We start from the raw sequence: 12,662 nt of genomic DNA, 5'->3' as shown, positions 1-12,662 counted from the left end.
CAAACGGACGGTCGACCTGCCTCATCATCGCCTTCCTCTAATATGTCCGCCATCCTTCTGCTATAGACAATTCACGTTTCAAGCCTTCTCTTCCCGGCCCCGGCCTCAGTACACGCTTCCACAATTATCTTTTTTTCTGGAGCAGCATCATGTCGACGCCGGACATGGCCACGCCACCCGCTGCAGGGCACCGACGCAACAAATCCGCTGCAGTGCTCAAGTCTATTATTGTAAACAAAGGCCACAGGCGCTCACCGACCGAAGGCGCTGCGCTGCACACCGCGCAGATATCCAACCCGCCGTACATGCCCGTCTCCAACTTCCAGGCGCCCTTGCTACCGCCAGACCACCCCCATAGCCAATTGCGCGCGGCAAACCAGACAGAGAACGACCCCCTCAACCCGCCGTCGCCTCGCAAGTCGCAGGACGCCAAATCGAGCCCCAAGAAGAGCCTGCACAAAAAGACACTCAGCTCCGTGTCGCTGCGGTCACTGGCGAAGAAGGAGGACAAGCCCGCTCACAAGAAATCGCTCGACGCGCGGCGAGCGCAGGACGAGGTTGAGGCAGGCGAGAAGCCCAAGAAGACGAAGTCGTCGACCAACCTGGCTGCCATGTTCGGCAAGGGCAGGAGAGACAAGTCACCCGTCAAGGAGAGCAGAGACAAGGAAAACACCACACCACCCCGCACCTCGCATGCACAGGCCCCACCGCGCACTCCCATTTGGGCCGAGTTCAGCTCCCAGCAGGAAGTCACCACCACCAGCAAAGTCCCTCTGAACGACCAGCGCCCGAGCGTCGAGGACGAGATCGCCCTCTACACACCGCAAGACTACTCGCCCACCAAACAGCGCAACTTCTTCGAGACCGGCCAGCCCTCGCTCCGACCTGCCCAGAAGGAGCGACCCAAGTCCATGTTTGTTCCCAAGTCGACTTCCACCGCATCGTTACTCGAGACCTTCTCGCGCAAGCGGAGCAACGAGCGTGTTCCTCTGTCCGACACCAAGGGCAACGAGGGACGCACCAGAGAGAGCTCTCCTACCAAGCCGCCGAGACCCATACTCAGTAGAGCGAGTACCGACACCGGCAGCAAGGACTACAGCCTCAAGGATATGGCGCCTCCGCCAAGTCCTACAAAGAAGCAGAACCGAGTCATGGCCGCCGTCGCTGCCTTTAACGGAAAGTCCAAGCAAGCTGAGAGTGCCCCGGCATCTGCCAAACCTGATCCTAAGGTGGTAGACGCCGAGTTCGAGGAGGTTCTGGTAAGTGCTCTCTCGATGTCTAGCTGGTCCCTCTGCTAACAACATCAGGAATCCCGAAATATTCCCGCCCACCAGCGTGCGCAGATGCGGACACTGAAGCTAGAGGTCAAGGCCGACTTTGTTCGAATGCACAAGCTTGACATTCCACAAACCTCCAAGACAAACTCTGCACATTCTTCCATTGGAGAGAACACCAAGCAGATACCACAGAAGTCATCCAAGTCTCGACATGGATCTGCTGTTGAGGATGCAGAGGATGAGGCGCAAGACAAGTCAGCAAACTCAACTAAGCGTGAGCGTCCAAGGAGCCGAACCTTTACCTTTAACAGGAGTGACTCTCCTACAAAGAAGCAGAAGGGGGGCGAGTTGGGCGAACGGAAGACGTCATCAAAGCCAGCTCCTATCCCCAAATCTCCCTCTATGAGATCTCTGAGGTCTAACGCTTCTGACCGATCTGTGTCCAACGGAGCCAAATCTGTCAAGGCCGACGAGTTCATCTCCTACATGAAGAAGACCCCCAAGCCACAGAACGTCGAGGTTGGCAAGCTGCACAAACTCCGCTTGTTGATCCGTAACGAAACCGTCGACTGGGTTGACAACTTCATCCAGGACGGTGGTATGACTGAGCTGGTTGCACTCCTCCACCGGATCATGGAGGTTGAATGGCGCGAAGACCACGAAGACACTCTTCTCCACGAACTCCTCCGCTGTCTCAAGGGACTCTGCACGACTGCTACCGCTCTCAAGCAGCTTAACGAGATCTCATCGACACTGTACCCAGCCTTGCTGGCTATGCTTTTCGACGAAGAGCACAAAGGTCCGAGCGAGTTCACTACGCGTGAACTCATTATCGAGATCATCTTCGCTCACATCTCCATGGCACCAGAGGCTGAACTGGAGACTCGCGCTACCGAGTTGATGAAGTATCTCAAGGATCCAGTCAAGGAGAAGCAGGCATCCACTGTTCCGTTCATTCTACAGATGCACCAACCACGACCCTACCAAGTATGGTGCAAAGAGATGTCCAACGTCACCAAGGAGGTTTTCTGGATCTTCATCCATCACCTCAACGTCATCCCTGTTCCACCCAAGCCGACGGGAGACAGGTCTTACGCTAAGACTCACTTCCCCGGTCAACGCGCCATTGTACCCGCAGCCCCCTACGTTGGTGGTGTAGAATGGGATGCGACCAACTACCTCGCCACACACATTGATCTCCTCAACGGCATCATAGCTTCACTCCCCACCCGCTCAGCACGTAACGAATTCCGTCAAGAACTCAAAGTCTCCGGCTTCGAGAAGCTGATGGGTCACCTCCGCGCCTGCAACCCCAAGTACTATGGCGCTGTTCACGACAGCGTTAAGGTCTGGATCGGCGCTGCACTTGAAGACGATTGGGACGTCAAGACTGTGCGTATGGGCTCTGACGGCAACGTGAGCCCAGCCAAGCAAAGCCCCAAGAAGAAGACCGAGCCTCCGCCACAACTCCAGGCACCACCTAAGATGGATGTCGGCCTTGGTCTCGGATTGGGCTTTGAGAGAGAGATTGCGATCGGCAGCAAGAGTATCGTGGATGACGATTGGATCTAAACTGTCGGATCACTATTCGACATGGCTACCCATCATCTGTTACCGCTTTGAATGCTCTCGGCTATCTACCCACTTGGATACCACCTCACCCACTACGCATCTACAAACAACCACTGCATTGATTTTTCCAACGGCGCAAAACGGATACATATCGGCGTTCATCACCTCTCCATCTCACGTCCATGCATTCACACCGGTCAATCCTTCGTTTTCCACCACGCTCTCTTTGGATCTACCTATGGTCGAGTCCAAACTCCCTACCTTATTCACGACTTTAGCATGACATGACTTGACGACCGACACGGCTGGTTCCCTGGGACGACGTTGTGTTTTTACTCTCTCCCTTTCGGACACAGATACATGAAACTTGTGTATATACTAGTTTTGGAGCCCTATTTTGTTTTTGTTTTGTTTTCCCGGATGCATCTTTAAGGGGCGTATAATTTGGACTGTGGTGTTTGGGTAGTCCTTGCGCATTGCGAATCTAGTGGTCTATCTTCACTATTATTTTCCCGTGATGACGTGTGGTGATGATTGTTTATCGTATAATGGTAAATGTGATACAAAAGCCCTACCCAGGACTATAAATATTCTATGTGGGGTATCTGACAAGTTTTACAACCAACTCCGTCCATCCAATGCATGCCGCTAAATCATAACTCCATCTACATCGCGTGCTTGACAAACTTCAAGCCTTCTTTTTGCCTTTCCTTCGGCCCTTCTTCTCGGCGACTTCCAACGTCCCGCCCTCGACTTCACCCTCTTGCAGCCCCATGACTTCATTCGCCTGCATCTCCTTCAACTTCTCCTGGCCTGAGATGAAGAAGCTCAAATCGCGGTTCTGCTCCTCAAGGTCCGCTTTCTGCGCATCAAGCTCCTTGACTCTGCTCTCCGCTTCTTCGGCTTTCTTTTCCAAGTGTTTGATGCGCTCCATGAGAGACTCATTCACAATCTGCTCTTCCTTGTACTGCTTGGTAAGTTTGCGGGCGAGGTCGGATGCTGACGCTGCTTTCTGAGCGTTGCGAGCGGATTCCTTTGTGAGGGAGGCGATGGTGGCTGTTGCTTCTTCGTGCTCAGTGGATAGCTTGTCGAGTTTCTGAGATAACAAGGCAACAGAACGGCTTGCTTCGTCAGCGGTAGAAGCAGCTTTTGCCGCTTTGTCGACTGCACGCTCGAGCTGCTCTTCAAAATATGCGCGTTGAGATTCGAGTTGCGAGGTAAGTAGATACGCGTACTCCATACCCATGTTATCCAGCTTCTCGCGTGGTACGGTGTCGTTGGAGTAGCCTGTCATGCCGGGTGCACTGAAGGACTGGTTGGAGGCTGGCATGTCGACGAGCTTGCCGTCTGCTTTGTTCTGTATGAGTCGATGGACGTAGCCATCACCTGCATAATCCCAGACGTGTTGCGTTACCACATCCATGGCATAGGTATGACTCGTTGCCTCATAGTGTGCGAATGCGTGCGCCGAGTCGTAGCGACCACACCCTATGTTGCCGCAGATCAGACAGATCCAGAGATTTTGTGTGGATCCGCAGACGCTACACTCATTATCCGGGCTCTCGCCATCAGCGCCACGGTTCAAGGCAAAGGCATCATTTTGTGTGTAGCGGCAGACTGGACAGCCTGAGCCTCGCCACTTCTCAAGACAGGCGCAGTGAAAGACATGCTGGCAGAGAATTGTCAAAAGCCCTGTTGTTTCGTCCATACGTTCGAGACAGACTGGGCAGGTGGGTAACTCTACCAAAGCAGGCGTAGGTGGAGCGTGCGGTTTTGCGGTGAGGGAAGTAGCGATCGATGGGCCCTCAATTGGCGAAGAGACGTTGCCAGCTGGTGGGAGGGGTGCAGTAGGTTGTTCGGTCGGCGCGGGCGCAAACGGGTCGTTCGTAATATCGGGATAAGAGGTAGGATCGCGGTTCGAGTCGCCGCTCTGAAAATTGATCGACTTGACGAACACGACGTGACAATACTCAGGCTGTCGATGTTAGCTCTCGCTCCTTGACTGCAGCAATACGTTCTCTTACCTCCATACTGTTGAAGGCCTTGCCGTCCCATTCTTTTCTCCACGCTCTAGCTTTCTCAGCTTCCCGAAACTTCATCAACACCATGTACTTGTTCGCTCTGCTTGTCCGGATAAGTCTGAAGTGGGAAACCTCCTCTCTGGTCTGCTCGCCCATGAAGCCCAAGAAGTCGGATGGTGTCATATATGAGGGGACTGCTAGTATGCACAGGGTGGTGCAGTCTTCCTCGTTGAATTCCTTGCTCGCTCCATCCACCTCGTCGTACAGCCCTGGCGTTTCCTGTCCATCGCGGTAGAGATGTACCACACCCCAGCCAACCTCTGTGTTCTTCGGTTCCGAGGGTATGAATTTGCCCTTTGTCGCGAGACCGCCGGTGTTTGGCGCGTGTGAGGGGTGCTTGAGGTGGTTGGCGTGAGTTTGATCAAGCTCAGTGCTCGTCGGGTTCATGTCGATGCTGAGTATAGATATGGTGTCGAAACGCCAGTCTCTGTGCGCAAAGCTCTGTGTTCGTCTGTGTCCCGGCCTCTTCGGAGGTTTGACGACCGGTACGGGACTATCGTGGTGGTCTGAGAACGATGGTCGCGTGCGCTGGCTGAATCGACGGGCAGTAGATTGGCGATCGCGAGAAGCAGTAGCTTGGCCGGTTTCACTACTAGAGGCTATGGGCTTTGTGAAGCTATTATAGGCGCGTGATGGTGGAGGGGGAGAGCCCCACGATGCTCGGCGATGGGCCGGAAGTCTCGAGAAGATGTCGGTTCGCGGCGGAGGGGTAAACGCTTTGTCCGGTGGTGAGCGCGAGGGATAAAGCTCCAAGGTAATGTGGAAGAAGTACGCCGGCATCAGGTGTTGTTTGAACAAGTCCGCATTTCCAGCCAGTGTCGGACAATGTATGTGAACTTATGAATGCTAATGTGGACTGGACGTGTTTGCGACCTGAGCCGCGGCAGTGTGGGGCAAGCGCGTCACATCCCGCATTCACTAGCGCTGGCTTAGTCTAGACGCGCACACCTTCGTAACAAGGGCACAAGTCAAACATCAAAAAGAATTTGTGAATAAAATTATGTATCTACTTCTTCATAGTAGTTGTGGTCCGTAGACGCTTACTGATGCAGCCCAGGATATTGTAAACGCCATAGCTATGCAAATGTAAGAAACATCGTATCCTAGCACACGTGCTGTTCCTACACCTAGGTGTACGGTAATGGACAGAGCCAGGCTAATAAGAGCAGTTCATAATGCCACCCGAACGAACAGGGTTCGGGTGCCGTGTCGTGAAGTCATTCGCCAAAACGCGCGTGATGGGTATCGCTTTTGAACATGTGGGGAAACATTCGCGCCGGTTCCAAAGGTATGCTGGGTGTGTTTGTGTAGTCGTGTATTTCGCTGTGTTGAACGGAAGAGTGTGGAGGCCTAAGCCTCGACGTCGATTAATTCGCCTTCAGAGACGTCTTCGATCTCGTGGCCTCTAGCATTGACGACAATACGTCGTCCTCGTTGATCAGCGGGAACGCCGTCGCGCGAGGCACCGAAGTCAAGAACCTGATGTGTTGTTAGCAAGAGCCTCGACGAAAGCCTTTACTGGAGGTGGGGCGCAGCTTAGCAGAGACGGGCTCCTTTTAACTGAGAATTGCTTACCTCAATGTATGTCATGCTATTTCGCTGAACAGCAGCAACGCAGCGACGCTCGTTGAACTTGACCTGCCAAACACCGCTTAGATCTGTGAGCAAGTCCTTAACGAACTCGCCCGTCTTCACGTTCCACATCTTGAGTGTTCGGTCAGAGCCAGAGATGACCTTCTGGCCATCATGCTGGAAGCAGGTAATGGCACCTGTGTGAGCACAGAGTCGGCTCTTGCATTGTCCATTCTCTGGATCCCAGATTCGGAGGGTCGAATCAGCAGCAGCCGACACCAAACGCTCATGGCTCAAGTCGAGAAGACCAACAAGTGAGGTATGGCCTTCAAGGGTGAAGATACAAGCACCTGTTTCCAGAGACCAGACCTTGACCATGTTATCCATCGAGCCACTAATGCAGCGGTTGCGCGCGTGGTCAAGGACGACGCTATACACCTTCTGCGAGTGGCCTTGGAGACGTTGCAGAACTTCTCCAGTTGAGATTTTCCACACTCGAACTGTACAGTCGTAACTACCACTGACGAGCGTGTCGCCGTGTGCAGCGATTGCACGTACTGAATGATGGTGCCCGGTCAGAGCGCGGACAAAGTACGGGTTGTCGTGATCGTTAGATGCCGCCGCAGTCTGCATGATGCCGCGGTCGCCTGGCTTGGGAAGTTTCCAAACACGGAGGGTGGAGTCTCGTGAGCCAGTGATGATGAGCTCCTCCTTCGGCATCATGATCGGCTGCCCGTCAAGGGTCTCACCAATCTGAGTTGGCTTGAGGATCACTAAGCACCGGACGGTGGATGTATGGCCCTGGAACACGTGTGTGCACTTTCCGTTTTCGATGTCCCATACTCGCACTGAGCGGTCAGTGGATCCAGATACAAGTGTGTTCCCCTCGTACTGAAGAGCCCACACGCCACCCTCATGGCCCTCGAGGCGGCTTCGTAGCGCTCCTGTCTTGGTGTCGTAAACATTGATGTTAGTATCGTCACTACCAGTCAGGATCTTGTCTGTGTCGAATTGCAGACATGTCACTACGTGGCGCTGATGTGCGCGGAAAGCAATGTGCTTTGGTTTTGTGTCTACCGCCATCCAGCTTTTGCGGATGAGGTGATGTCTTTGGTACAGAGATTTGAAAAGATGCATAGCACGAAGGCCGGGCAAGCCAACGTTGGGATCAGAGATGGCGGCTTCTGCTCTCTTAGCAAAAGCATGTGGGCCCTCTTGATAATCTGCAGGTTGCGAGTAGAGGGCAACCTGTGTCCTAGTGGAGGTACGACTCTTGCGAGCCTTTTTGCCACTGCTATTGCTATGCTTACTTGTAGCCTTCCTCTTCTGACGTGTGGACGAGGATCGTGTCACTGCACCCTCCTGATCTTGGAGGCCGCTGGACAGGCTAGAAGTGGAGAAGCCTGAGATGGTTTCGCTATCTGACCTCGAGGCTACCGATTGAGCTCGCAGGTCGCGCTCGTAGCTGTCAGTGGAATGGGGATATTGCCAGCCCCAACCTTCTTGCACAGCACGCTCCAGCTCGCCATGCGGCAGCTTGTATCCATCTTTGTCTAACAGATCTTTCCACGCGGACTCATGGGTATCGGTGAGTTTCCGCCAGTACTTGGACACTTGTGCTGCGCTGCACATACTCTTGACATCCAGATAGCTGATGATCTCAAGGCTGAGTTCGGTAGGGAGCGAGGCGATGAAGTCCCTCTTAAGGGCAGGGTTGACGACATCCGCAACGAAGTGTAGGGTCGGCTTTTTGCATCTCCGCAGCATCTGGTACAAGACGTACGACTTCATCTGCTCTGGCAGAGCATCGAATGAGTTGAGCATATTCGGTATATCCATGACAGAAGGAGTAGGCAGTTGCGTATTGGAACCGTCACCGTTGTCGCGTTGTCGGGAACCAGGAAAAAGTGAAAAGTCTCCTGTGTGCGAGCTGCTTGAAGTGCCCTGTGACAGGTCAAATCCTGACACATCATTCACATCCGAGTCCATTTCTGTGCCTGAGAAGGACGCTCCACCATTCGTTTGTTGCGCGAGGTTTGCGGCAGCCGTGATGGGCGACAGGCTGGGACTGGGCAAGCTTACATCTTGCGCCGAAGTTGTATCAAGGGGAGTGAGTCGCGAGGGCGTAAAAGATGCGTCTTCGGCGAAAGGTCCACCTGGTTCCAAATCGGACTCAGCAATTGGAGGTGTAGCAGCTACGCCTGGGCCGTCGAATACACCCGTGGGGAAGGAGGGCTCTGGGGTTGGCTCTCGGTCGTCAGAGAGGCTACCTCTAGAGTGTGATGGGCGGGCACTTGATTCCTGAAGCCGCCATCGAGGCGGCGTTTGGTTCGGTCCGATCTGCTGCGACGTAGCTCTAGGCTTGGAGCTGTGTAGATGATTATTGCGGAGTTTTGGGAGTTTGGACGAGCCGAGGCCGGCCATGTCTGTGTCGGGCGTAGCGAGGTGTGGATCCTCCATCTCATTCGATGTGGGACGGGAGGCCATGCGAGCGTCCTTGTCGTGCTCTAACCTGGGCTTCTTGCTCTGACGATGTGTACCGAGCAGCTCAACGGCTTTTGTGATTGACGGTGGCGGCGGCGAATCGTCTGCATTATCCCGTTTCCGACGACCAGAGACTGAACGGAGCCCTTGGTGAGGAGCGCGTGGCTTTGGACGCGTCGAGCGGCTGGGTGTCGCGAAGACTGGCGGGCCGTCGTAGGACTCGACCTTCTTGAGGGTGCCGTTTGCGGATCGTAGGTTCTGGCGGAGCGTTTTCTGCTGCAGTCAAAGTGTTAGCTGGGGGGCATGGCGGCTGCAACGTGAAAGGCCTCAGCTGCAGGCATATCCCTGGCGTGAGGGAAAAGCGTACCTCTCGCACCTTCTCAGAGGCAGCGTCTGCTTCCTCAAAGCAAGCCAGCTCGCCTCCGGATTCAAAGTAGAACTTGCGTATTGACTCGGGAGCCTGGACGTGGGCCAGCGGGTAGTCCTTGGGGTCTCGCTCGCTGAGGCTGCCGGGGGCGTTTACACACAGGGGCGGGAACGTGGTCGTGGTCGTGTATGTGGTCGTGACTACTGTCGTCTTGGTTGCTGGCGCGAAGGAGAACTGTCCCATGGTGGCATACGGGTCTGTGGCTTCAGTGTGCACTGTCGTGGCCACGCCGTCAGCGCTGGGGCCTGCAGCATTAGAGGCCATGTTGCGTGAGCGTGACGGAGGGCGTGGATGTTCTTTCGAGTGTCGGTGATGCGTGCGAGAACGGGTCTCAAAAAGCTTGTTCGGTTCACTTGCCGAGTGAAGTGGCTCACGGAAACGTTAGTGGTGGTGATCCGGGACCTGAGACCTCGGGACCAAAGCGCGAGCTCGGCGGAGCAGGAATGACGCGGGAGAAGACGACGGGCCTAGTTATTGTGCATGTCGCCAGTCGGTACACACGTCGTCTGCTGGCTCGCGGAGGCCGTCACGGGGATCGTCGTGGTCGCTATCGGACGTGTCGCCGCCGACGGAGAGATAGGAGCGTATGGAGACGTGATGGCGTGGTTGAAACGCAGGAGACTGGAGAGCCGCCAAGGACGTCGCCGTGTCTGCTGAGGAGGCGAGGGAAGCGAAGGACGGTCGTGTATATGGCTCTGTCGGGTATTGCGTGTGGATTGGCAGTGGTGGTGGGGTTTAGGTAGACGAAGGCACGACAGAGCATCTCGCAGTGGGCCACTGACTAGCGCTAATGGGTTGACATGGGTGCTTGACAGCTTGCCGTCTGTATTGCGCAATGGGAAGCTCTAGAGCTTCGTTATAGTAGGATTTATTGTTGCTTCTACAGGTATCCATGTCATCTATATCTCACATAAAGACCTCTCAACGCTCGTGTCGTGTAGGAGCTATAGTTGAGCTATTGCTGCAGCTTTGCGGGCGCTGCGGGCGGTATATTGATACCGCCAGTCACGAGGCTTGTGCCGAGTGACGCCGCATTCGGTCAGCCATCCCATCAACTTTTCTGGCGTGGCAAAACACGACAACAAGCGCCGTCTTTGTTGTTCTCTATCCACTGCTGTATAGACACACACGCACACACACCGCTACGAGTAGCATATTGGAAGCCATCCTTTTTCGAGACTGCTTGGGTTGCGTATGCAATAGCTGCATGTGCAGCAGTGTTGGAAGCGGCACGGCTGTACGACGCCACAAGCGCTACATTGCATGACATCCCGATAAACACAAATACACAAAGCCTGCCATGCAATTTCTACACGGAAGCAGCTATCGCAATGAAGATGCAATTGCGAAGCTAGACGTGGTCTCGAAAACGGCGACGGCCACTCATTGCTACACCGCCGTCTAGAGTTGAACCAGGAATCCTTGCTACATGTAGATGACCCTTGGACATCATGGAAGCACGCTGATAGGAAGGAACTCGATTTTTCCATCATATATCCTATACACTAAACCCTACTCGAAGCCATACGCACGCTTTTGCGCTACAAGTTCAACAAGCACGTAGCGGCACATACCCTTAGAGTATCTTTGGCTACACGACCTTGGGAAGACACAACTTTGTAAAACGAGCTCTTTCTTGTGTGGGCTTACTCACCGAACCTGAATAGCAGCAGAAGCTCAATGATGTATCTCCAAGCGAAAGGTGACATTGCGATAGGCTCCTTCGACCGCATCCTATTCGAGACACGGCGACGACAATATCCGTCAAGGCACTACATTATGTGATTGTCTCCATTACGTTTTTCCCCATTCGTATCCGCAACCGCATCGTTGTCGCTTCTTGTTGGTTAAGAAACCTCCTTCTTGTCTGCCCTAGCGACATCACGGTTCCTGCTGCATCACCAATGCGGAAGCGATGACGAAGACACGCGATGACTGTCCTCTCGTTCTCTTCATATGACAGCCGATGGAAAGGATGATACCTAAACACTTTGAGCAGCTAGCGAATATTGTCCCAGCCATCGGTCTTTCAGTCTCAAACTGGCCGGACGATACACAGAAGGACTACAAATTCATCCCTTCAGCCGAAGCAGTAATTTATAGTAAGCAATGATAGCACAACAATTCAATTACAATACCAAACTACCAGGAAATATCATCGCCCAGGTACTCGAAAGTCTTTGAGCTATTTCAGTGTGTTGGAACTTACGCAGGATACTGGACAATCACATGGCTGAGGCCATCTTCCGATGCTCGGTTTCACATGAAGGCGTTATACTCTACACCTGGGATTACTCACTATATATGCGTCTGATTCGTAGCCTTCAAAGCATACAAGCGAGAAGCTAACAGTACGACCACTAGGACCTGCTCCGAAATTCAACCATAGTTACCAACGAGATGGATACACCATAAAAGCTGAAACGACCTGCTCAAGCCTCAGAACTTGTGGTGCCTCAAGTGCCAGCGGTGCAATCTATGTTCAAAACAACGCGGTGAAAACTCCGAAGCGCCCCAATGCCACTAGATGTGTTCGGCTGAGTTCGGTCAACCTCGCTGATAGCCTCATTTGCGTGCCCAAAGTGTATCGTGGTCGCGTGTTTGGATATTGACTCAGGCAGTAAGACGGTCTTTCATGTGCGGGCCTTCTCTTATACCCAAACGAACTATAACATTTCATAACCAAGCATTTATGACAGTGTCGAGCTCCCGCGTCAGCGCTAGACAAAGCATACTGATAATTCGACGCGTACATGACATGGGTCAGCTTACAATAACCTGAGAAGATAGCCGTGGTGGAGCGCGTGGAAAGGGACCGCGCTTCTTCGCTAGGAGATGCCGGATCTACGAAGAGCCGGCTTGGCTACGTGCATCCCCACGAGGATGTTCGTGATCATCAGAAGATAGCCGCACCATCACTATGGAGGAACAGGAAGGGAAAGACGAAGGTCAATCGCGCAATTCGTCTCTCACCCCTGACGATGCTCACAGACCCAGATGTGCACTATGTGGGCACTGCAGGGCTGCTGCTACCCGTTTTGTGTTGCAACGCGATGAATGGATACGAGGCGATGTGCAACATGTGCGACGTGGGCTGCTGGTGGTGAATCGGAAAGAAAGCCGGTGGGCAAAGCAGCACGACATGATGCAGGTACAGGTTGTGGAAATTGGCGACGGAGTGGTGAGGTTATGGTTCTGGCTCAGGGCTCTGTCGGAGACTATGGTTCATGTTCGGCGTCCAGCGGGGAA

The 12,662-nt window shown here is 53.8% G+C and overlaps 3 protein-coding genes across 3 annotated transcripts; 1 reads left to right on the top strand and 2 right to left on the bottom strand.

Moving 5' to 3' along the window:
* Positions 1 to 149: 149 nt before the first annotated feature.
* Positions 150 to 2,849, top strand: GT037_006607 (gtpase binding protein rid1; the record flags this gene model as incomplete). The annotated part of the gene is made up of 2 exons (XM_038931654.1): positions 150 to 1,259; positions 1,308 to 2,849. 2 exons carry the CDS (start codon positions 150 to 152, stop codon positions 2,847 to 2,849), a joined length of 2,652 nt encoding a protein of 883 aa, XP_038786151.1.
* Positions 2,850 to 3,537: 688 nt separating this feature from the next.
* GT037_006606 (ring-10 protein) lies at positions 3,538 to 5,710 on the bottom strand (the record flags this gene model as incomplete). The annotated part of the gene is made up of 2 exons (XM_038931653.1): positions 3,538 to 4,824; positions 4,874 to 5,710. The coding sequence occupies 2 exons, from the start codon at positions 5,708 to 5,710 to the stop codon at positions 3,538 to 3,540; spliced, it is 2,124 nt and encodes a 707-aa protein (XP_038786150.1).
* A 570-nt stretch (positions 5,711 to 6,280) lies between these two features.
* GT037_006605 (uncharacterized protein) lies at positions 6,281 to 9,677 on the bottom strand (the record flags this gene model as incomplete). The annotated part of the gene is made up of 3 exons (XM_038931652.1): positions 6,281 to 6,409; positions 6,506 to 9,262; positions 9,354 to 9,677. 3 exons carry the CDS (start codon positions 9,675 to 9,677, stop codon positions 6,281 to 6,283), a joined length of 3,210 nt encoding a protein of 1,069 aa, XP_038786149.1.
* Positions 9,678 to 12,662: the final 2,985 nt, after the last annotated feature.

The sequence above is a fragment of the Alternaria burnsii genome (genome assembly GCF_013036055.1).
Source record: "Alternaria burnsii strain CBS107.38 chromosome Unknown 752, whole genome shotgun sequence".
In the NCBI taxonomy this organism is placed as follows: Eukaryota; Fungi; Ascomycota; class Dothideomycetes; order Pleosporales; family Pleosporaceae; genus Alternaria; species Alternaria burnsii.
This window is presented reverse-complemented; position numbering and strand designations above follow the sequence as displayed.